The sequence below is a fragment of the Solanum dulcamara genome, chromosome 12 (assembly GCF_947179165.1).
Source record: "Solanum dulcamara chromosome 12, daSolDulc1.2, whole genome shotgun sequence".
Lineage (NCBI taxonomy): Eukaryota > Viridiplantae > Streptophyta > Magnoliopsida > Solanales > Solanaceae > Solanum > Solanum dulcamara.
This window is the reverse complement of record NC_077248.1, coordinates 11,238,067-11,260,191: the sequence shown is the minus strand read 5'-3', so window position 1 is coordinate 11,260,191 and position 22,125 is coordinate 11,238,067. Positions and strand designations below refer to the sequence as shown.

General features: G+C 33.3%; 2 protein-coding genes and 1 long non-coding RNA gene across 4 annotated transcripts; all 3 read left to right on the top strand.

Moving 5' to 3' along the window:
* Positions 1–2,827: 2,827 nt before the first annotated feature.
* On the top strand, positions 2,828–6,457 carry LOC129876946 (probable protein phosphatase 2C 65). Its single transcript, XM_055952425.1, has 5 exons — positions 2,828–3,367; positions 4,088–4,390; positions 4,502–4,619; positions 5,001–5,224; positions 5,830–6,457. The coding sequence occupies exons 1-5, from the start codon at positions 3,071–3,073 to the stop codon at positions 6,241–6,243; spliced, it is 1,356 nt and encodes a 451-aa protein (XP_055808400.1). The 5' UTR covers positions 2,828–3,070; the 3' UTR covers positions 6,244–6,457.
* A 5,149-nt stretch (positions 6,458–11,606) lies between these two features.
* LOC129877024 (uncharacterized) lies at positions 11,607–17,399 on the top strand. 2 transcript variants are annotated; one of them, XM_055952501.1, is made up of 11 exons: positions 11,607–11,733; positions 12,604–12,752; positions 12,848–13,029; positions 13,142–13,672; positions 13,762–13,839; positions 15,019–15,331; positions 15,418–15,617; positions 16,187–16,263; positions 16,568–16,669; positions 16,859–17,045; positions 17,139–17,399. In XM_055952501.1, the coding sequence occupies exons 2-11, from the start codon at positions 12,605–12,607 to the stop codon at positions 17,235–17,237; spliced, it is 1,917 nt and encodes a 638-aa protein (XP_055808476.1). In that variant the 5' UTR covers positions 11,607–11,733; position 12,604; the 3' UTR covers positions 17,238–17,399. The 2 variants fall into 2 exon arrangements, with proteins under 2 accessions (XP_055808476.1, XP_055808477.1); XM_055952502.1 differs by lacking the exon at positions 11,607–11,733 and adding an exon at positions 12,316–12,363.
* A 1,260-nt stretch (positions 17,400–18,659) lies between these two features.
* LOC129877189 (uncharacterized) lies at positions 18,660–21,010 on the top strand. Its single transcript, XR_008763491.1, has 3 exons — positions 18,660–18,859; positions 19,729–19,779; positions 20,867–21,010. It is a non-coding gene; the product is annotated as an uncharacterized LOC129877189 (long non-coding RNA).
* Positions 21,011–22,125: the final 1,115 nt, after the last annotated feature.

Genomic DNA, 22,125 nt, shown 5'->3' with positions numbered 1-22,125 from the left:
TTCAGTTGAAAACTATAAAACAAATTTGCAATAGTTCAAAACTTGAGCATAAGTACTCAATTGACGTCCGTCCATCAATTTTTAATAAAAATAATTATAAAAATGAGATAGCAAAATGCACGTCATCAATTTTCTTAATCGAAAAAATCGACCGTCCATTTATCGTCTATTTTCAGTGGTGACTCTCAAGGTCTAATTTTTAGAACTACAAATATGTTTGGAAGATTAATTACGACACGAATCTTATAGAAACTAAGGTCTCATTTATCTTTACTTATTAATGATGATCCAAATCTTAATCATTCTGATCTCAGTCATTAAGTACGTTTATTTTTTAGGTTTAAATTTAAGTTAGAGCTAGTTTCAAATATATACAATAAAGTAATTGGTTTACAACAAATATAATCATGTTTTATTTACATAAAAAATAGTCAAAAATCATAAGAAGTATATATTGATTATACAATATAGCTTGCCAAAAGTTATAGAAAATATACACTGATTATATAATATAGTTTACCTATACATGAGCTATACACTGATTATACATTATGATACACTTAATAAGTTGAATATGACATAACTATACATTGACTATTCAATCTCAATCAACTCAAAATCACCTCTAAATAGTCTCAAATTTTAGATTGAAAATCTCTCGATATTTTGAGTCTTTTGATATATAATTCGCTTAAAACGATTCATGTTTGCAGTACGTCGAATTTTAAAGAAAAAATAGAAGCAACGAAGAAGCAGAAGAAGAAAACACATAAGAAGAAGAAGAAGAACATAGAACACAGAACAAAAAGAAAAAGAGGCAGATGGCCGCAAAGGGATCGGACTTTGCACTTTGGATGCATTAAAGAAGGCCAAGTGGCCTTTTTTTTTTTTGGAAAAATTACTAAAGTACACACCTTATATTACCATATTTGCTAAAAGTCTCAACCGTTTTAAAATATTATCAAAATCCCTACTTTTCTTTCTCTGTCTTCATTAACCTGATACATAACCCAAAAACCATCTTCTTCATTCAAATCCCTTATTTCTCGCCTTTCTCTCACATTTTTTACGGATTCACAAATCAAAAAGGAACCATTATTCCATTTTCGAGTTTCAGTTGCGTTCTCCCAAAGAGGTGGAAATATTTCGTCATCAATTTTTTTTTTCAATTGAGTAGTTTAATGTTAATTTTTTTGCTTCAAATTCATCCAAAATATACTGATGTATATGGAAATCGGTTCATCTTTAGTATTGGACTCACTCAATTAATTTCTCAAAATCGAATTTTAATACCTAGTGTTTCTGATGTTATTGATTGTGGGTTCCACGAAAATAGGTCTAATCAAGATAAAAATTCATTAGTCACCAAGAATCTCCAAATGACGAAGAGTAAGAAGGATGAATGTTCCAGTTTTGAGTCCGACGCTGAGGAAACTTCTAAAAATCTTCAAAACAAAGGGAAATTTTTTTTCTCATGTATCTACTTATTTTCGATTTTAATTACAACGTATCATGAACAATAGTTGTAATTTGTAGTTTCCAATTTTATTCAAATGTATCAATATCAATCAAATGTATCAGTATCAATCTTGTTTGTATCGATATCAAAATAATGTATCAATGTTAATCATTGATATCAATCTACTAAATAATGTATCAGTGATATTAATTTGTATCAATCTAAAGTTAATTTATCATTCTTACTCTATTGTAGTAGATTTCATTTTAATTATTACATGTATCATTCATCATGTATCATAGTATGAGATGTATCAACAACTTTATTCAAATAGTAAGAATATGTATATTGAGACTGATACATTTAATTAAAATTTTCTACTGATACATTTGATTAAAGTTGGGCTAAAAAGATGGTAAGCAAAATTTATGGGCTGACGCTTTGCGCAATTTGTCCTTTAATTCTTCAATTTCAATTATTATGTACATTTTTTTTCTTCTATGACCACTTAGCACGCATAAATATGTTTGAATGATTAAAATTTATAACAAAGGTTCCAAAGAAACGGTCCAACAAATTTTTTTGATCAAAGTAAGTCATTATTTAAACCAATTCTTCAAAATAGTACGTTTTTTTAAAAAAAAATTCAAAACTAGAATAAATGTATTTAACAATAACGTATTAGACATTAGTTTATTTATAAAATCCAACGGAAAAAACTCACATCAGAAAAATTTAACGAACCATAAAATATTACTGTCATTAATGTATTATAAGTAATTCATTACCACGTTGTCTGCAACTGAATTCTAAAGACTCATTAATGTAAGTAATGTATTAACCTTACTCCGAGTAACGACTTTAAATATCAGATATTCCAAGCTGGTTCACCAGTGTTATATAAAACATTATTAGTGGTAACTACTTATAAAACGTTATTAACATTAATATTTTATGATTATGAAATATGTTTATTCAAGCTTCAATTTTTTTTTCTTGAAAAATGTATTATGTCGATAAATTAATTTAAATAATGACTTATTTTGATCAAAAATTCCTATCCAACAGCCAAGATGACAAACTCAAATAGTAATGTACAACTTTAGTTTCCAGTATTACTACCTAATTGGGTCCTTCTTACTCCATATTTATTAATTTTGTAAAAGAAAAGAAAATCAAGGGCTGAAATGGCATGATGTGAATAAGAGTCAAATTAATGGTCATATTATGTTACAAAAAATAATAGAGTTATGACCTTAGCATGGGTTAATTAGATGAGGTCTAATTTTTAAGCTAATTATTATATTCTCTCTATACTAGTACATGTTCCACTTTTTCCCCACAAATCATGAATGTTATCTCATGAGACAACATTCATGATTTGCCCATCACCTTCTTCCTCTTCTTTTTTTCTGATTTCCCTATAAGGAATCAGACATACTCTATATCCAAATTCTGTCACATTATAATTAAGAAGAGGAACATAATTAAGTTACTAAATCAGTTTTTTTTTGAAGAATTAATTACATGTAATTATGGGTTTGATCTCCCAATCTCAAGACAAGATTTAATTGCAAGGGGTGCCTGCATATTTTTTTTAAAAGGCAAGAGATGGGTGCATGTTATACCTGTCAAAGGGGACAAAAATTGGAAGGCAAGAATCTTCATCATAATCATAGTCATAATCATCATCATAATCATCATCATAATCATAATCATCATCATAATCATCATAGTTATTTTGAGGAGAATAATAATAATAAAGAGGGTGAAGATGATTATCAAAGCATAGTAGAAAGAGGAGATTTGGATGCTAATGTCAGGTTATGTGGATTTTCTAAATTTGTATCAATGTATAGTCAACAAGGTAAAAAGGGGATCAATCAAGATGCCATGACTGTTTGGGAGGTATTTTTCTTTCCCATTACTTTACATTAAATTATGAAGGTGCCCTTTTTTTCCATCATCCTATATTACATTCAAAATAATATCCTAGGATAGGCCTGTGCACGGAGCATCCGGTGTTCATAGAGGGTCGAGGTAACAGAAGGGGTTAATATCTCTTATCCCTCTTTATCAATGTTACCCTTCCCGTACACGAAGTATCTAGTGTTCACAAAGGATTAGGAGTAGGACCGCACCCTAAGGGGTTAAAATCTCTTAGATCCCTTTCTATATTCCATTCAATAATGTTACCCTAATAGATGCAACTTATTTAAAATATTTTGGTTGTTTCTTCTTCTAAGTCATTTTTGTGATAAAATTTGGACATACCCTACAGTTGTTCTTGCATTCAGTGGCGGAGATACATTGGCCCAAGGCAAGTTTTTTTATCGTAGTGGCAAAGGGGTTCAAAAAGTATTTTAGGTCATGGGCTCGACTCTGAGCTCTGACATTTTAGCAGTTCTTGAATCCCCTTGACTCCACCCCCGGTCGCATTCATCTTGAATTTCTCATGACATTCAACTTACATAGAGGTAGTAGTTTTATGTTTTCTGTTCTAGATGATCACTCATTGCCTCATTGGACATTGAAAATTAGCTATGTTGAGCATAAATTGTGATTTATTGTGTGAAAATGGAGGCAGAGGATTGATTTTATAATAACACACTATATATTATTGTACAGAACTTTGGTAGACAGAAAGGTATGTTCTTCTGTGGTGTCTTTGATGGACATGGACCATCCGGACACAAGGTGGCACGTTATGTTAGAGACTCATTACCTTCTAAACTTTCATCATCCAATGTGATCAGTACCAACGACATTAGATGGGATGCCGAAAAGGATGATGAATCTGACAACCCAATCTTCGATGCATGGAAAGATAAATTTCTCCAGTCTTTTAAAGAAATGGATGAAGAACTTGAAGGTGATGGTTCTATTGAAAGCTATTGCAGTGGTACAACTGCAGTGACTTTAGTTAAACAGGTAAAAACATACTTGAAAGTTGAAAGAACCTAAATATTTTAAACAGAACGATGGTTTCTACTCTGTCTTTTTGTTTATAATCTAAGGTGGCTATAATTGCGGAAATTTCAGGGAGAACATTTGATAGTTGGAAATTTAGGAGATTCTCGAGCTATTATTTGCACCAGGGATGACCAAAATGAGCTTGTTGCTAAACAACTCACGGAAGATTTGAAGCCTAACCTCCCAGGTAGGTGCTTTATTACGCTATCAGTGTATTGTAATCGGTTATAGCAGGTTAGTTACCAAACGGATCCAGGATTTGGATTTTGTGGGTTCTGGATTCTAGGACAACAACCTTAAGTGTTAGTAAATCGGTTCTTTAATTTAATTTTTGTACATATTTAGTAAATTTCTTAATACACATATGATATGTAGGATTTGGATCAAAGCTACTGAGTTCTACCGAACCTGTATTATATAAACGTAGATCCACCACTAATTCGCTGTTGTTACAAGTCATCTTAACCTGATGGTGTAATATATCTTTAGGTTGTGAAACCGTTTACAAAAGTTGCGTGAATTAGATTGGTTTCGTTTTTCTAATCTATTTGTGCAATCATTTCATCAGCTGAATATGAAAGAATCAAAAGTTGTGAAGGAAGAGTAATGGCGATGGAGGAAGAACCAAATATATACAGAGTGTGGATGCCTGATCAAGATTGCCCTGGCCTTGCAATGGCTAGAGCTTTTGGAGATTTTTGTTTGAAAGACTTCGGTCTCATCTCGGTCCCTGAAGTATATTATAGAAAGCTCACTGAAAAAGATGAATTCATTGTCTTGGCATCGGACGGGGTAAGCTATATCAGAATTCAAACTTCTTGCGTATTACCCTGAATCCTAGTTTGTTTGTTTTTTGGCTAGAACTTGCAGAAAATACAACGCAGTCTTGCTATGTTACATTTCTAAATTTGTGAGGCTAACATGGCTTTGTGTAGCTTTGTTCATTAGATTGTTACTACATTGTTCATTTTAAATTGAGCTTAAATGAATAGTCATGGTTAGTGATGATTCATATAGCCGATTTCAACTTGCTTGAGATTGTAGCTATAGTAGTATTACTACATTGTTCATCTAAGATGAGCTTAAATGGAGCAGTCTGGTCAGTGATGATTTATATAGCCGATGAGGTTGTAGTTATAGACTTATAGTGTATTGCTAAATTGCTTCCTCATATGCCAAAATTGGAATTGGACATCAAGGTCTCACGAGGAAGCTCCACACGACACATTTTAACAAAAATAGAGGACTAGAGGTGGATTCATAATTTAGAGTCAGTGGTTCAGAGAAGTTGCAATCTAATATTTAAAACGTATCATTTCTTTTGCATAATGCATATAATTCGAGTAAAAGGACTTAATAAAGCAGCGAATGCATATTGTCTTGTTTTTGGTGTACAGTTGTGGGATGTTTTAAGCAATGATGAAGTGATCCGGATAGTAGCTTCAGCAAGGAAGCGATCTATTGCAGCAAGACTGGTGGTACATCATGCAGTTCGAGCCTGGAAATACAAGTATCCATGTGCCAAGGTAGATGATTGTGCTGTTGTATGCTTGTTCTTGAAACGCCGGAAGCCTCTGCTAACGAAATCATTGTCAGAAGTAACCGAGCTGAGCTTAAATTATACAGAGATAGCAACCAGCCAAAGTCACACACCTAACTCTAAGATAGATGATGGTCTTGATACACTGCTAAATTATCAACTCAAGGAAGAAAATGATCCAAATGTTGCAACTGGACTTAATGAAGACCATAAAAAGAGTTCGAGACACGCTCGTTACCTTATCAGAAGAAAATCTGCAATGAATTTTTGAGTCCATTATAATCAAGCAGTAATGTGTGAAATTGAAAAGAAAAAAGTAAGCTACAAATTTAAATGAAATACTTGTATGCATTTTGATTTGTATAGTAGTACTAGTCAAATATCCCAAGGCAAAAGAGAATGGTGGATAAATTATGGTGTATTTGGCATAAAAATGATGAAAAAAATCAGGATTGACACCTTGGAGAGTTGAAAATGGTGTTGCTACTTGCTATATAACCTAGCTAATTAACTAGAAAGGAACTTGACATTGTCATGAATCAAGATTCATGATACAGCTCGGGTTGAAGTCCTGGGGAAGTTTAAAAGATGAGGAAACCTAGAAGCTTCCGGTCAGGGTGGGGATAAGTTTTTGCTTAACAAATTTATCCCCACAAATCTGACCTTGTAAGGTTAGTGCTTGGCGTTCGTTTATTCCATCATGTTCCATTTCAGATAGCTGACTAATATTAAAATAACAAGTGAAATAGTTACCGTCTGACTAAATATTCATCTCATACACTAATTTGCCCTCCTCCCCTATTTTGTCTCGTCCTAAATAAAATGAGTGTCCTTGTTAGGTAAGTACCAATGACACCATTATTCGTTTTCTCCGTCTTCGTTGCACAATAAGCTAAGTTTACTTATATTGAAGTTTAATACACTTTCTAAAAGTTTTGAACACGAGTATACTATGCTAGAGTTTTTCCGTGTTTTAGTTAGGGGTAATTTTATTCAAATTTTATTTTCGCCATAAAAACATCTAGAAGTTGAATAGTTGTTTTTGTTGATACAATAATCTAAGAGTCTCATAATCAAATGTTAATTAGTAGTCCCAAAAGTGGCTATTTGCTTATTTCTTCTCCATGAATGTAGGGCAGTTTTTCATCCATCTAAAAGAAAATACACCAAAGTTGCGTTCTTATATAGATTTCTTTTGTCCCATTTTTTTTTGTGGTATTTGAATAAACAGTAAATTTTGAATTATTTTTTTTGGTAACTAACTTTTCCATTAATCACCAATGTAGAACATTACAAAGCCATAGCAATATTAACACAGATTGCTATCTCAAGTAAATAAAACTCAGTTTAAGCAGCTAAGGGATCTAGAAAGGAACTAAAACATGAGCAGCTGAATTTTTGTTTTGATCCTTATCGTGGCTCTCACATTACAAGTGTAGGCAATCTCCTTTGCAAGTTCTTCGCATCATCTTCTCTTGTCTTCAAAGATTCTTCTATTTCTTTCAATTCATATCATGTACACAAGCTCCGCATAGACCATTTTGAATATTTGAGCATTTAACGATCTCCTTTTCGAATGGAATACAGCCCAGGCTAGGTGAGCATCCCAAGTTGTTGCAGCATTCCATTGTCATGATTCTACTCCACACCCTTTGGGTAAAGGAAAAATGAAAAAATAGATGATCCCTTGATTTCAAATGTTGCTGACAGAGTTTGCAATTTTGATCTACAACTATTCCCCAAGCATGTAGTCTATCAGTGGTTTGTAACATGTCCTGTAGTTGAAGCTAGTAGTAAATCTTGCCTTTGATCTAGCATTTTTGCCAAATAACAAGCAATTCTAGGCCACTCTCGGATTGTCTCCCAACAACTTTTGATAGATAGCTTTAATATTGATTATGCCTTGGTGCATTGTTTGAGTTTGTTCCAATGTACTTCGAGCTGCCATAATTTTCCTTATCATCCATGAGTCTTGCAAGGGTGTAGGAGCAAAGGATACTGTGTTGACCTTGCTATATTATGTATGGATCCACCTGATTCATAGTTTATCTTGTTTATGAGCGAAGTCCTAATTAGTTTTTGCAATAGCAGCTTTGTTCCACATACAAATGTGGGTAAGATTCAATCCTCCTATGGATTTTGGGGTACAAATCTTTTCCTAGTCAGTTAAGGATTTCAATTTTGAATTATTACTAATAATGAAAGAAAATATTGATGTAATAGTTGAGAAGTTAATTTGAAAAGAAGTATTACATTACATTTTCTTCTATTGCTTTTAAGCACCTAGTATATTGAATGAAGAGTTATGAACTAATTTGAACTTTTTTTTTTATAATAACTGTGAAATATTATTATACCAATCAAATAAAATTGATACATCCACAATTATAACCACCTTCTAGAAAGGGGCGTCAGAGCTAGAAATTAAAAAAGCGCAATCTTAGCTAGAAATATTATACGGTGATGTATGCATTTCCCTGGCCATCCTCGTGAGTAGGGCTGTACAGGACAAACCGATAAACCGCACCAAACCGGAAAAAAAACTCGACTAGTGGTTTGGTTTGACTTGGTTTGGTGTTTGAAAAAAAAATCCGACCATTATAGGGTTGGTTTGGTTTTAACTAAAAAAAGTCAAACCGAACCCAAACCGACCCGATTATAGATATACTACTTTTAAATTATGCTATACATAAAAATATTTATTAAAATGTAATTTATAAATATTTTTTAAAATTTTTTCATAATTTTTGTTTTCTTTCTTACATTTAGATTTGGACTTGAGTAGCTCATCTAAATAATATACAAAAAAACTTATCTTATAAAGTTATATTATAAAGTTAAAACTTCAAACAGTGTTGTGCCTCCATCTTATATGTTGATATTTTGTACTAGAACTCTTTTTAAGAAGCACTGCTCTGTGTTTTTTATTAGATACTATGAGAAACCCCAAAAAATCCGAAAAAACCCAAAAAACCCGAGAAATCCGAAAAACCCGAAAAAACCCGAAAAACCCGAGAAAAATTGATATCGAAAAACCCGACTTTTATTGGTTTGGTTTGGTTTATAGATTTAATAACCCGACACAAATGGTTTGGTTTGGTTTGTAAAAAATCCGAACCAACCCGGTCCATGTACACCCCTACTCGTGAGTCGTGAGCTCCAAATCAATTAATCAAATTGTACACTTATAAGAACATTTCTCATGCCCTATATTTTACAAAAATATATCAACAAAATTACATTTTTTATCCTCTTATGTTTTTTTGATTTTTGAGATTATTCTTATAGTTGTCAAAAAACAACTAAAGCTAGAAGCAAATTATATGATTAAAGAGAGACATCAAAAAGGAAAAAAATAAAAGAATTTTTTAATTATCGTCGTTAAGACAATGCACTTTTCACTAGCTAGCCAAGTTGGCTAACCTATAGTGGGTACTTGCAATTTTCAAAAGTAATTTTGTTTATGGTATATTGTAACGTTTTACCATATGGTGAAATAGATATTTTACACATGAAAAAATAAGATAAATTTCATATAAATACAATGCTTACCTCTCACATTAGGGTTAATATAATTTTTGATCCCTCAGTTATTAATAAATTTTGATTTTAGTCCATGTAGTATTTCACTAACCACATTTGAACCTTCAATGTATAATTGAATTGTGCAATTTCGATCCCTTTACTTATGAATATTCATAAATATACTATAATTATTCATTGTCCCGCCACTTAGTACTCATGTATTATGTTAAGTTTATATATATGGTTACACCATATTTAACAGGAATATAGTTTATATATAGTCAAATATAACATTTTCTACCTTAAAAAAATCAAACTCACACATTTTAATTGATTAAAGAATAAATATATTAAGTCATATATCACAAGGACCAAAAGGAGAATTTATCAATTACTTCAGGATCAAAAGAGTTATTATCCCCTCACATTATGTAGGTTTGGATGGTTTATTATTTTAAAAGGAAAATATTTATCTACATTTTCTCATGGGCCGTGAGCCGAATTTTGTCAGTAAATGAATTAGGTTAGAAATGTTGAGACTTCCGTCAAGAATGTTCTACTGAAAAGTCTTTCGTCGACCGCCAACCTCTTTCCATTGATAGATTAGAGGATCCTCAAATAAATTCATAAAGGTTAGATTACTATTTACTTTTATAGAAAAATACATCAAGTTATATCAATTTATTATGATTAAATCTAAGGTAACTTGTTCTAATGTAGGCACAAAATCTAAATGTAGTTTTGTTAGATTGTCAATTTGTGATAATGCTCCTAGTTAATAAACATACATTTCATAGATTTAGGGAAAGAAGAATGGCATTTGTAAAACTAGTGGTTAAGAACAAATAAAAATTGACAAGTAGAACAAATATCAATTGATTAATAAGTTATTTTTAAAAACTTATAAACATAGCCTTTAAATTGTATCTTCATCAATTCCATAAATGATTGAAAAACTGGGGAAAGGTCAAAATGGTTCTTAATATGTAACTTCTACCCTCTATTAGATCAAATTTATCTTTTTATTTATTGGATCAAATTTATCCTTCTATTTATTGGATCAAATTTATCTTTGACATTATTTTTATGCTTAAAATTGATCCTCCATTAACAATATATTTATATGACATTTAATTATATTTTAATTAAATATTTGACCTTTATTTGTTGGTTGCATAGACTCGACCCATCCATCACTAAGGGTGGACATAAATCAACTAAAATTAGGGGTGGACATAGTTTGAGTCAACTCGAAATTCAAACTTTTTAGGTTTTGATTTGAATGTTTGGATTATGGATTGAACTTTGAATTTTTTTGGATCGGATATCAAATTTAGTACTACGAATATTTGGATATCTAAATAAACAAAATTCTTATGTCTTATATTCAGCCATATCCATATCTCTTATGTGTCCAATGCTAATAAGTTCAATTTTCAAATATCCAATAGATTAGTACTCTAAGGCCCTACTCATTATATTATTAAATTCAATATGAAATTACATGACATGGAGAATATATTTGTCTCGGTCCTTGTTAACTGTAAAAATTATACAATATTCTATGAAGTAAACTATTAGGTGAATTGAAGTTGTTAATTGTTATGACTTTTGTCTTAAAGGCTCAAAAGTCAAAATCAAAAATCAAAATGTTTAAATCGACTAATCCAAAATTTAACGTAAAAAAAGTATAATTCAGTCCGAGATTATTGAATTGAATTTGTATTATAATTTCTTCAATCAAAAAATGAAATATCTAAACAGAAATTTTCATATCCAAATTGAATGGGCCTAGCGCCCAACTCCCACTCCTACCTAAGATTGAATTAGCTGATTGAATTGGGATTTACCACATCGTAATTTGATTTATTGTGTTGGATCAAACTTTGAAAGTCAGGTATTTGATATATAGTTTAATTATCAAAATTGAACTTTAGAAATATCGAATCGAATATCTAATGCCTAACCTGATCTCAAATTCTTAAAGTAAATTCCATACAATATCAAAATGTGAAATATACATTCCTGGAATATTTTAGAACATTTTCAAAATAATTAAAATATAACATAAGAAAGTAAAAAAAAAAAGTACAGTTGGTCAGTTGGGTGTGTTGGTTTGTTTCATCTTGGGAGTGCAATTTGGCGCCTCTTTTCGTATAACAGTTTTCTTCATCCATTTAAAAGTGAAAATTCTCTCAATTTCTCAAAATTGTCTCAACTCTCAGAGTTATCTCAGGTAATTTTCCCTTTCCTTTCTCCAGTTGTCAATGTAAATTCGCCTTCGATACAATGGAACTTCGATTTTATAGATATATATTTGGTTCAGATGACCGTCTGATCATCGATTTGGTAGCTAAATTACTTTCTTGTTGAGCAAGAAAATGGTTCATTACGTCGATTTTTGCTACTGTGAGCGTCTCGGGATGTTATATATCCTTGTCTTTACGGAGTTGTAAATTAATCAAGCATTTGATGGTGATTCCTCTGTACTTTTGCAGAGCGATTTTGGTCTCTGTGAAAGTTTCCCTAGTTTGATTTTAGTGTTTAAGTCGTCGGATATTCATTCATCTTGAGCTGTATCAAATGCATTTAGCTGTTGATGTGAATTTTGACATGATTTGTTGGATTTTTGAAGTACTATATGTTTAGAAACTGACTGAATAAGTACTGTAGATCAATGGAGTTAATTTTTCTTTATTTAGTTTTCTGGCTAGTGTTGATGAACAGGAAACTAAAAACTCTCTATTTAAGATGTTTTCATCAATTCTTTGGTTAGTACTGTATGATGTTTTCATGGCTAAAGGTGTCAAATGAGCTGGTTGGGCTAATTTCTATGGGTTAAATGGGCGGGTCATGATATAACAACGTATTTTTCTACTTTTCCTTTTGTGTTCTTGGCATTTTCGAAAAATAGGAAGAGATGATTGTGCATTGAGTCATATAGTGCCATACTTGAGGTCTTAAGTAGACATTTGATTCTCCTTCAGATGAATAAAGTACACCGTTCCTACTTATTATACTGCATGTTTAATTCCTGTGCTTTGTCTAGCTCTGTTTTCCTTTTACAGTTCATCATGATTTAGTTTTGTCCATAAGGATTTTTCAGGATGTGGGAAAGGAAACAAACACATACATTCACCATACCAGGCAAATATGCTCCAAATTTTAGAAATCTGCCAAGAGATCAACTAGGCGGTGTTATATTTGGCTGCACAAATGATACAATTAGAGAGTGTCTCGAGCAGCAACTAGTAGGTCAGTTATTCGGCCCTAATATATTGTCCTTTGATTTAAAAAAATTAGGATGATGGTTTGTTGTTACTTAATATACATTTTAAATTTTTTGACAGGTTTGCCTGGCCAACACATTGTGTATGTGAAAAATGTAAATCCTGGTTTGCCAGTGTTCTTGTTCAACTACACCGATAAGAAGCTCCACGGAATCTTTGAGGCTGCAAGCTCTGGTCAAATGCAAATCAATCCATATGCTTGGTCACCAGATGGTTCTGAAAAAACAAAATATCCTGCACAGGTTTTATATCATTGTTTTCTTTTTGGCTTTATCTGCTTGTGTTGATGCACGCGCACCGGTGTTATATTCTAGGAAGGATTATTCTACTGAAACTTCACATTTTCTTTTGAAGGTTATGATACGTGTCCGTCTGCATTGTGAACCACTGCCAAAAGATAAATTTAGACCAATAATTGCGAATAACTATTATAAGAAGAATCTTTTCTGGTTTGAGCTAGATCATGCTCAATCTAATAAATTGATCTCCCGACTCTCATCTCATGCATATGCTCCGAGTAGCACACCACATTATCCTGCACCCCGGAGAAGTATAATCCAAGGTTCACCTGCAAATAACAAGATAGCAGAAAATAGATCTTTTGTACCACAAGACTTGGAAAATAAGTCATCCAGTTCCATTGATTCACAAGCTGCATTGGATGAGAAGAATTTTATATACATGAAACTTAAGGAAATAGCTCTTGATCGTGAATGGCCAACGCTCTCCAGAAATGGGCATCCAGAGGAAAGCACCAATGCAGGGATAAGTTATAATGATGTAAGCATTGGTCAAGCAGGTTTTATGGAACCACAGCCTCCTGGAGAAGAGAAGACTGAAGATGGCGATTGTGACTTGGCTGATTATCCTCCTTTTATAGCTCAGGTTCTTCATCTTCTTGTAATATGTGCCGATTTTCATTAGCCATGCCAATTTTCGTTAACCATGATAGCTGATTATCTCTGTTATTGCAGCTGCTTACAGAAGTGAAAGAACTGAAAGCTTTTAAGGAACAGCACATCCAAGAAATGAGTGGTGTGGAGAAGAAGCTGGTAAACCTTATCTCTGTATAATCTTGGTCCTTGGAAGAATGGCAATTTTTTAAAAAGATTTTCCTCTTCTATATATTTATGTCGGAAGGAGGAGTGAGGATGGTAGAGGGAGCGTGTTGGAATAAGAGCTGCAACGAAACAAAATCGTTTATTACCAAGAGATCAATAGGTGATAAAAAGAAATTTTGTAACAAAATCAGGACTACCAGAGCTTATTAGTAGGTAGTCATCCGAACAAGATAAACAAATTCAGAAATGAGTTTGTGATTTTGTTTCTTCTTTTAAAGTAGATGAAATCATGATAATAATCCATAGAATTTGGTGACTTCAAGATTCAATATACAAAAGAAATGCTGACAGGGAAAAGTATTATTGAACAACAGTGCATTCTTGACTGTTTTAGAGGGTATATTGGCAGAGCTTGAATAGTCTAATTCAAGAGTTTGTTAGTGAAAACAGGGATGGAAGGAAAAGGTTACATGAGTATTATAATCAGAAATGTATGGCGGTTCATCAATTTTAAATTCTTAAAGAGGACACTATAGTTTTTACACAACAAACTAATAGAAACTAATATTTATAGGAGAGATTATCCGCTTTATCTGGGGGAGAGGCCTGATCTGAGTGTAGGTGGATTTTCTAAACATTCTCCATAGAGATCCATGTTTAAAAGACTCTTATTGGTGTTGGGGAAATGGAATGCTCCCAAGAAGTCTGAGCAATCTGTTCATTTTATTTTCGGAGACTCTTCAGGGTTGGGTATAAGTTTGCTTATGCAAATATTGTTTCCTACTTGGTAGAAGTCTCTGCAGCCTATACATACCTTCCATGAATCAGAAAATTCCCTGGAGAGGTTTTATAAATCCAATTGCACAACCTAGGGAAAGAACTTAGGTTCTTGGTCCGTAAGGCTTTATCCAAATTGAAAAGGATGTATGTATCAGTGATAGTGGATGATTGTATTCTTAGAGGAAAACTTAACTACTAAAAATCCTTTCTCCAATTTCAAGGATTTCAATAATTATCCAATTTGATGCTTCATATTGTGTCTATTCTCCAACTTAATGATTTAATGATTTTTGTTTTCTCCATACCTACCTGAATACATGCTGTGTCTGCAGAAGTGAAAATTTGATGTTTTTGCCCTTTGTTTTTTCCTTGTCTTCACATGGAATTCAGGCTAATGCACAAGAAGAAATCAAATTGTTAAAAGGTAGATGTTTGATGTTGGATTCCCCAAATCCTTCTCGTACACTTGATAGTGAAAATGTGGTTGAGTCAGATGATATAGTGTATGATGAGTCAATCATCCTAGCTGGAGGATATGATGGTAATAAGTGGCTACCGGCCTTGGACTTGTACTCACCATTGAATGATGCTTTAAAGTCACTTAAGCCAATGAGTTCATTTCGATCTTATTTCGCAATTGCAAATCTGAGTAGAGAACTTTATATATTTGGTGGCAAATTTGGAAGAGTACAGTACAACACAGGTAATGCCAGCAGTCCCTCCCTTCACATACCCTCCTCCCCCTTGCTATTAAGTTGCTGATACTGATGCCACTCTATTCTTGTGAAGTTGAATCATATAACCCAGCTGATGATAAGTGGACTATGCATCCTGGTTTGAATAAGAGAAATAGTAACTTATCTGGAGCTACGTTGAAGGACAAGATCTTTGCAATGGGCGGTGGAAATGGGATTGAATGCTTTTCAGAAGTTGAAATGTATGATCCTCAAGTAGGTCGATGGATTCCTTCACGATCCATGTGGCAGAAGGTTAATTCTATTCCTTGCTTACATTTCGATGATGATATTTTGAAGTTGAAAGGGACAAAAAGCATGTGAGAAAAGAAGAAGCTGAAATTGGTGCTCAGTTTTGCCACAGTAAAAGTATATTGCAATGAGTTAGCTCTTTTCGGTTCAAAATCTTTGTTCTGAAAAGAAGGCTCATGTGCATTACCCTTGGATGTTGTTTTCATCCACTAAATTTTTGTATTAAGTCTTTTATGGGGTCGTTTATCTTCATGTTTTCCATGGAGTTTCTGTTGTCTCTCCTTTGTTCAATCCTTTAGTAGCAGTCAGATAACATGAAGAAATAAACAAGGGAGAAGACCTTGAAGTGTTGAGGGAAATAATTAGTTAGAATTGCAAAATGAAATGATGTTTGTTTAGCAATAATTTACTACAGCGGCCAAGTGAATTCATCTCATTACTAACTAACAAAACACAGTCCAGGCTTCAATTTGCTTCCATTGTTTTAGACTCTGTGTCTGAAGTATAATCTATTCATTTGTTCCAAGTGCTAATATAATCTCCTCTGACGTGATTGTCTACCATTCATGCAGCGATTTTCTCTTGCAGCAGCAGAACTCAATGGTGCATTATATGCTGTTGGTGGATTTGATGGAGGCAATTATTTGGCGTAAGTTATTTCTGAATTGCTGTTTTCTTTTTTCTTTATAATGTATGCACCAAAGGAGCTTGACATTTGGCCTTTATTTTCTCCAATTATAATTCTCTATGATCTTTCCTGAGAAATGAGAGTTGCTTGTAGTTTTTCAGACCGTGGTCCTTTTTATTGCTAAAGTTGTTCTGATAGAAAACTGCAAATTCTTTTATTTCATTGAATAGGAAGATTATCTCCATATGTGAAAGCAGTTGAGTCTTGCTTTTCAGTTTTCTGCTGTGTTCTCCTGTAGCATCTTTCTTATTAGCTATCACCTCAGGACTGCTGAAAGATTTGACCCCAGAGAACATGCTTGGACAAAAATTGAGAGTATGAGCACAAAAAGAGCATCTCATGCGTTGGTTCCTTTAGGGGGAAAGCTGTATGTTGACCTCTTCTCGCTTCTTTGGATTCTTTATCTTTCATCCCATATTATGTCTTCGAGAGTTTGGAGATGTGTTTTGTCTGAAGGATCACTAGGGGGAGGGAGGGGGGGGGAGGGGACAATGGTCCATGACCTTTCCCATTTTTCGTCTTGTTATTCACTTTTAACTTCACGGTTGCTCTTTAGATATGCACTTGGTGGCTTTGATGGGTCTCAAATGATGCCAAGCATTGAGATATATGATCCCCGCCGTGGAACATGGATAATTGGTGAACCAATGAACTACTCAAGGGGTTTTTCAACTGCTGCTGTTCTAAAGGAGTCCATTTATGTAATTGGAGGGGCTCAATCTGATAATGAAACAGTTGACACGGTACATAAGATTATTTATTTGATTGTTTTGCTACACGTAGCTTCCATTACATTATGTAGTTCTGTTAATCAATACTCCTTTTCGTGATTGCAGATTGAACGATACAACGAAGGTCAAGGTTGGGAAACAACCAGCTTGAGGGCTCTCGGAAAAAGGTGTTTTTCCTCTGCTATAGTTTTGGAGGAAGTTTGAACACTGCATTCTTAAGTACTCAAGCTCTCTCTTCTTGTGGGCACCCTTTGTTCAACAAGGTCAATATCTGATATTTTGCTATAATGAATAGACGTAATGCTTGAAAGCATCTTTAAACATTCCTGGACTTTTTCATCCGTATAAGAAAACAGAAATGGTCAAGCTTATAGCCAATGTATGGTTATAGCTTTGTAGTAGTATGGTTGTATTACAGACAGTTCTCTGCAGCTTTTTTCTAAGGCAAAACTTGAGTTTTAGAATGGTTATGATCAAATACTTGGTCATTTCTATATGCTTATAACCACATAACATTAAACCAAAAAATCAATAATGTCCAAAACGTTGAAAGAATTGGGAACCAGGGGTTTCCTTTTGTGTGGATTACCAGTATATCACTGCTGGTTTGAGAAAATCAGAGTTTGCATGAGTCATTGTGGTATCATGTACCTTGAGAAAAGATCTAAAATTGTGTCTCTCTTCAATACATTGTTGGGAAAAAGCACCAACTAATTTTCATCCCTTCCGGATCACCTCCAAGCAGAAAATAATAACAGAGAAATTTAAAGAGAATAACAACAACACAAGATTTAACGTGGAAACCCAATGCGGGAAAAACCACGGACCACCCAGAAAAATATCTACTATATGAAAAATTGTTATAACCATATAATACACAATATTTCTCTCTCACACCCCAATTCCTAAAATACTATTCTCAAGGAGATCTTCAAGAGAATTATCTCTAAACATCTCCTCTAGTATACAAAGAATTGAATATTTTTGGTGATATTGTGTTCATGGTGGAAATGCCTATTTATAAGCAATTTAGAGGTATGATTGATACTTATTAACACATTTATGCCACCATATTTGACAAAATGTGTGAAAACAATTAGCCTTCTTTCTTGACTTCCACCAACCAAATTGTTATATCCCATATTTTTTTAATTTTCACAATAGGACATTTTTGGAATAACGGTAACAAGTCAAGGGCAAGGCCATGTTTGATTTTGTTGGATACATAATTCTTATGACTAAATTAGGATGTGAAAATATTGGAAAAGTTTAAGGGTAAAATTGGAATTTCACATGTGGAAATACTATAAAAGATTAAGGACAAAATTGGAATTTCACATGTGGAAATACCATAAAAGATTAAGGACAAAATTGGAATTTCACATGTGGAAATACCATAAAAGGTTAAGGACAAAATTGGAATTTCACATGTGGAAATACTATAAAAGACTAAGGGCAAAATTGGAATTTCAACTTAAAAATATTAGAAAAGGTTAAGGGCAAATTGGAATTTCAACTTGGAAATATTAGAAAAGGTTAGGGGCAAAATTGAAATTTCTCATGAGGGGCTTTAAATCATAAATGTCTAGAATTCTCTACACAATTTGAGAAAGGAGAAGAGCAAAGGAAAGAAGAGAAATCAAAGAGAGAAAATCGGCTATGGAGGGAGTAATTTTACTCCTTGAAATTTCATCCAAGAATTATTTTCTCCTAGTATTCCTACTAATTCAAGGATCCTCTACAACATGATGAAGTTATTTTGGAAGATAGGAGCATTGTTTGGTTGATTTGAAGCTTTGGTAAAGTGAATGAGTTGGAAGGAAAAGGTAAGAATTAATCTAATTTCTTTGTGTTATGAAGTTTGTTGATGTTGTAGTATGTAGAGATGTGTAGAATTTATGGAAATATGGAAGTTTGCGTGGTGGGTTTTACATATGTATAAATCCATGTATATGAAGATTTTGGAGGCAAGATGAATTAAATTTTTGTGTAGTATTTTAGTACTAGTTATGGAGTAGTAGTTATGGTAAACATTTTATGTTGAAATTGAAAGTTGAATGAATTTATTGAAGTTGGAAATATGGGTTAGGTGATGAAATGGAAAAAAATAAGTTTGTATAATTTGTTAGTTGTTGTTATGATTTTTGGGATATAAATAAAGTTTATATGGTGTAAGTTGGTATTAAAATGGGTTGTAGGAATTATGTAATTTTAGTATGATATTATAAGAACACGGAGGTAAGTTATTAAAAGTATGGATTGTTGTTGTTGATTATGAAGTTGAAAGAAGAAAATGAATTGTAATAGTTTTGTTGCATTTATGGATTTTTTTGGGTGAAATATGGAATTGATGAATATTGGATAGTTTACTTGGAATATTTTTTACTTATGTTGGAATGAATTGAAATTAATTATGAACATGAAATATTCATAGTTATTTGGAAATGCAAAGTTGGGTTGAAAGTTATTGCATTAGTTGGAAAATAAATCAATTTATGTTATGGTGCATTTTAAATTGATTGTTGATGGTATCGGTGTTGTTGTTGGCTTGGTTGTTGATATGGTGGCCTAGTTGTAATCTCGGGGTTGTCATATATATAAGGGAGATGCTGCCGAAATTTTTGTAGACAAATATTAGTAGAATTGAATTCTTAAAGTCTTGTGAATAGTAATTGGTAAATGTGATCAATTATAGATTTTGGAGGAAACGGGAGTTGAATTTGGACAAACGTAAAAAGCCGATAAGGTATGTAAAGCTTTACCTTTTTCTTCTCTTGGCATGTCCTAGATGTAATAGGAGTGAATACGAACCTCGGGGATCACTCTACTCGTCGGAATCGACGCTCGAAAATTTCCCTTTTCTATTCAATAGAATTGAATTAGGTAATTATGAATAATTTTGGAAAAATTGTCTAAACTTCTAGATTTTGCACAAATGAATTCTGAATACCTTGAAACTCTTCTAAACAATGTTATGAAGTCTAACGCACGTGATTTGTATACGCCACTTCATTTGACCGAGGTAGGCCCCACTATTCCGAATTTTTCTTTGTTATTTCGTTTGAATTACGGTAGGTAGAATTTGAAAGAAACTCTTTGTTATGCTTCCTAATATTATATGAATAATTATTCCGTTAATTCCCATAATATATTTGGAAGTACGGAGATGATTCGGAAAATACTATTTTTACATAGACTATTGTGATATTGGAAGTACTTATACTATTATTATTATTCAAGTTTCCTTTTATGATTTATTATCGAAATTATGCCATCGAGTCTGTATAAATATTTTGTAATTTAAATTGCATTTAGTTTCTCACTACTCCACTCGTGGATGCCTCAATGCTTCTTTCACTGAGCTTGGGCCAGGATATGTTTTCGTGCGTATTTCTCTGCATTGTTCGCCGTGTTCCGACATGAGGGGGCAGGTATGACATGTACATGGGGTGGTAAATGTTATGCCATGGAGTTATGCTGTGCCATGTACATATATGTTTGTGATATGATATGATTTGATATGGCCATCTGATATGATATGATTTGTTACGGAGATATTCCCTACTCTGGTGTTATGCTGTGCCGTGGTGCCGATGATGGGAGGGCAACCACACTTTGTTCACCGAGTCCATAATGGGGTCGGATATGGCATATGTCTGTGCATATATGGTTTGAGATTTTGATAAGTATTTTGAAATTCTAAACGTCGATTTCATGTTTTGCATATACTATTCAGATTATGATTTTATATATTACAGTGCATGCTTTACATATTCGGTACATTTTCCGTACTGACCCCCTTTCTTCGGGGGGGCTGCGTTACATGCCCGCAGGTATCGAAGTTCGATTTGCTGATCCATCCGTTTAGGATATTTGCTGCATCGTTGACAGTGCTCCCTTGTTCGGAGCTTGTATTTTGGTACTGACTTTATCTCTGTATATTTAGATATGTTGGTCAGGGGTACGACGGGGCCCTGTCCTGTCGTATGACTATGCTATCATCTGTAGAGGTCTGTAGACATATTTATGTTGTGGGTTTTGTATATATAGTTTGGGTTTTGTGTGTTTTGTGATTGCTTATCAGCCCTCGTGCCTATATCTACTTTTATGATTTGTTTAGCAATTTTTTTCTAATCACTACCTTTGTTTATTCGGTTAAAAGGCTAATTTGGGATAAGGGTACGTTTGGGTGCTCAATTCGGGCACCAGTCACGGCCTACGGGGTTGGGTCGTGACACAAATGCCCATAATTTTGACATTTTTCTTCTTTATTCAAACAAATACAACAAATCTTCACCTTTGAAAAAGAAGAAAAATATAACTCGTTATCTTTTGCAGTTGTCCAACTACACATAACAGAATTAGTTTTTCACCTGATTCTAAACTCGGCCAACTATGTACAACTGCAACCTTCACATTATCTGCTACCGACAATCATAATTCTAATATCAAGAATTATCATACTCCCACCATAAAGAGTATATCCACTAAGATTGAAAAAATAATCCAAGAATTTTTATTTGAAATCACTTCACAATTTCAAGAATTTCAATTTTGGCTCATGTCGAAAAACTTGCTAATAACTTATAGTGCAATTCTCTTGTTGATTTCTTGAGAGTTCATTAGTCATCGACATCATTTCCACCACACACCTTGCATCACCTATCAACCAATGTCCATGTGCAAACTTGTGGACCAACTACCAATTAAACATTCTCTTCCATGGAAATTCTAAAAATAACATTCATGTCATGAGGATATTCATCTTTCTTACGAAAGAATATCATCCCCCTCTTCTAGGGAGAAAACATTGGCAGCATTTCCTTCGGAGCTTCTAGTCGAACTAGCTCCATTATTTGGACATTTACTCTTAATATGTCCCGATTGACCACAATCCCAGCAAACGACCTTCTTCTTGAAGCTTTTATTTTTCTTTCATTTTCCTTTAACAATAAGAAGTGAATTTTCTTGAGATTTTTCATCTCCATTCTTTAGTCTTTTTTCCTCAAAAATTAATTTGCTCGTCACTTCTGAGAAAATCATAATTTCCTTCCCGTACATTAAAATGGGTTGCATGTGCTTATAGAAAGAT

Coding starts and splice junctions, on each gene's coding strand:
- LOC129876946 (XM_055952425.1), top strand. CDS start 3,071: ATGGGTGCATGTTATACCTGTCAAAGGGGACAAAAATTGGAAGGCAAG. Junction 4,391..4,501: donor CAGTGACTTTAGTTAAACAG/GTAAAAACATAC, acceptor CGGAAATTTCAG/GGAGAACATTTGATAGTTGG. Junction 4,620..5,000: donor TTTGAAGCCTAACCTCCCAG/GTAGGTGCTTTA, acceptor TCATTTCATCAG/CTGAATATGAAAGAATCAAA.
- LOC129877024 (XM_055952501.1), top strand. CDS start 12,605: ATGTGGGAAAGGAAACAAACACATACATTCACCATACCAGGCAAATAT. Junction 12,753..12,847: donor TCTCGAGCAGCAACTAGTAG/GTCAGTTATTCG, acceptor ATTTTTTGACAG/GTTTGCCTGGCCAACACATT. Junction 13,840..15,018: donor GTGGTGTGGAGAAGAAGCTG/GTAAACCTTATC, acceptor CATGGAATTCAG/GCTAATGCACAAGAAGAAAT.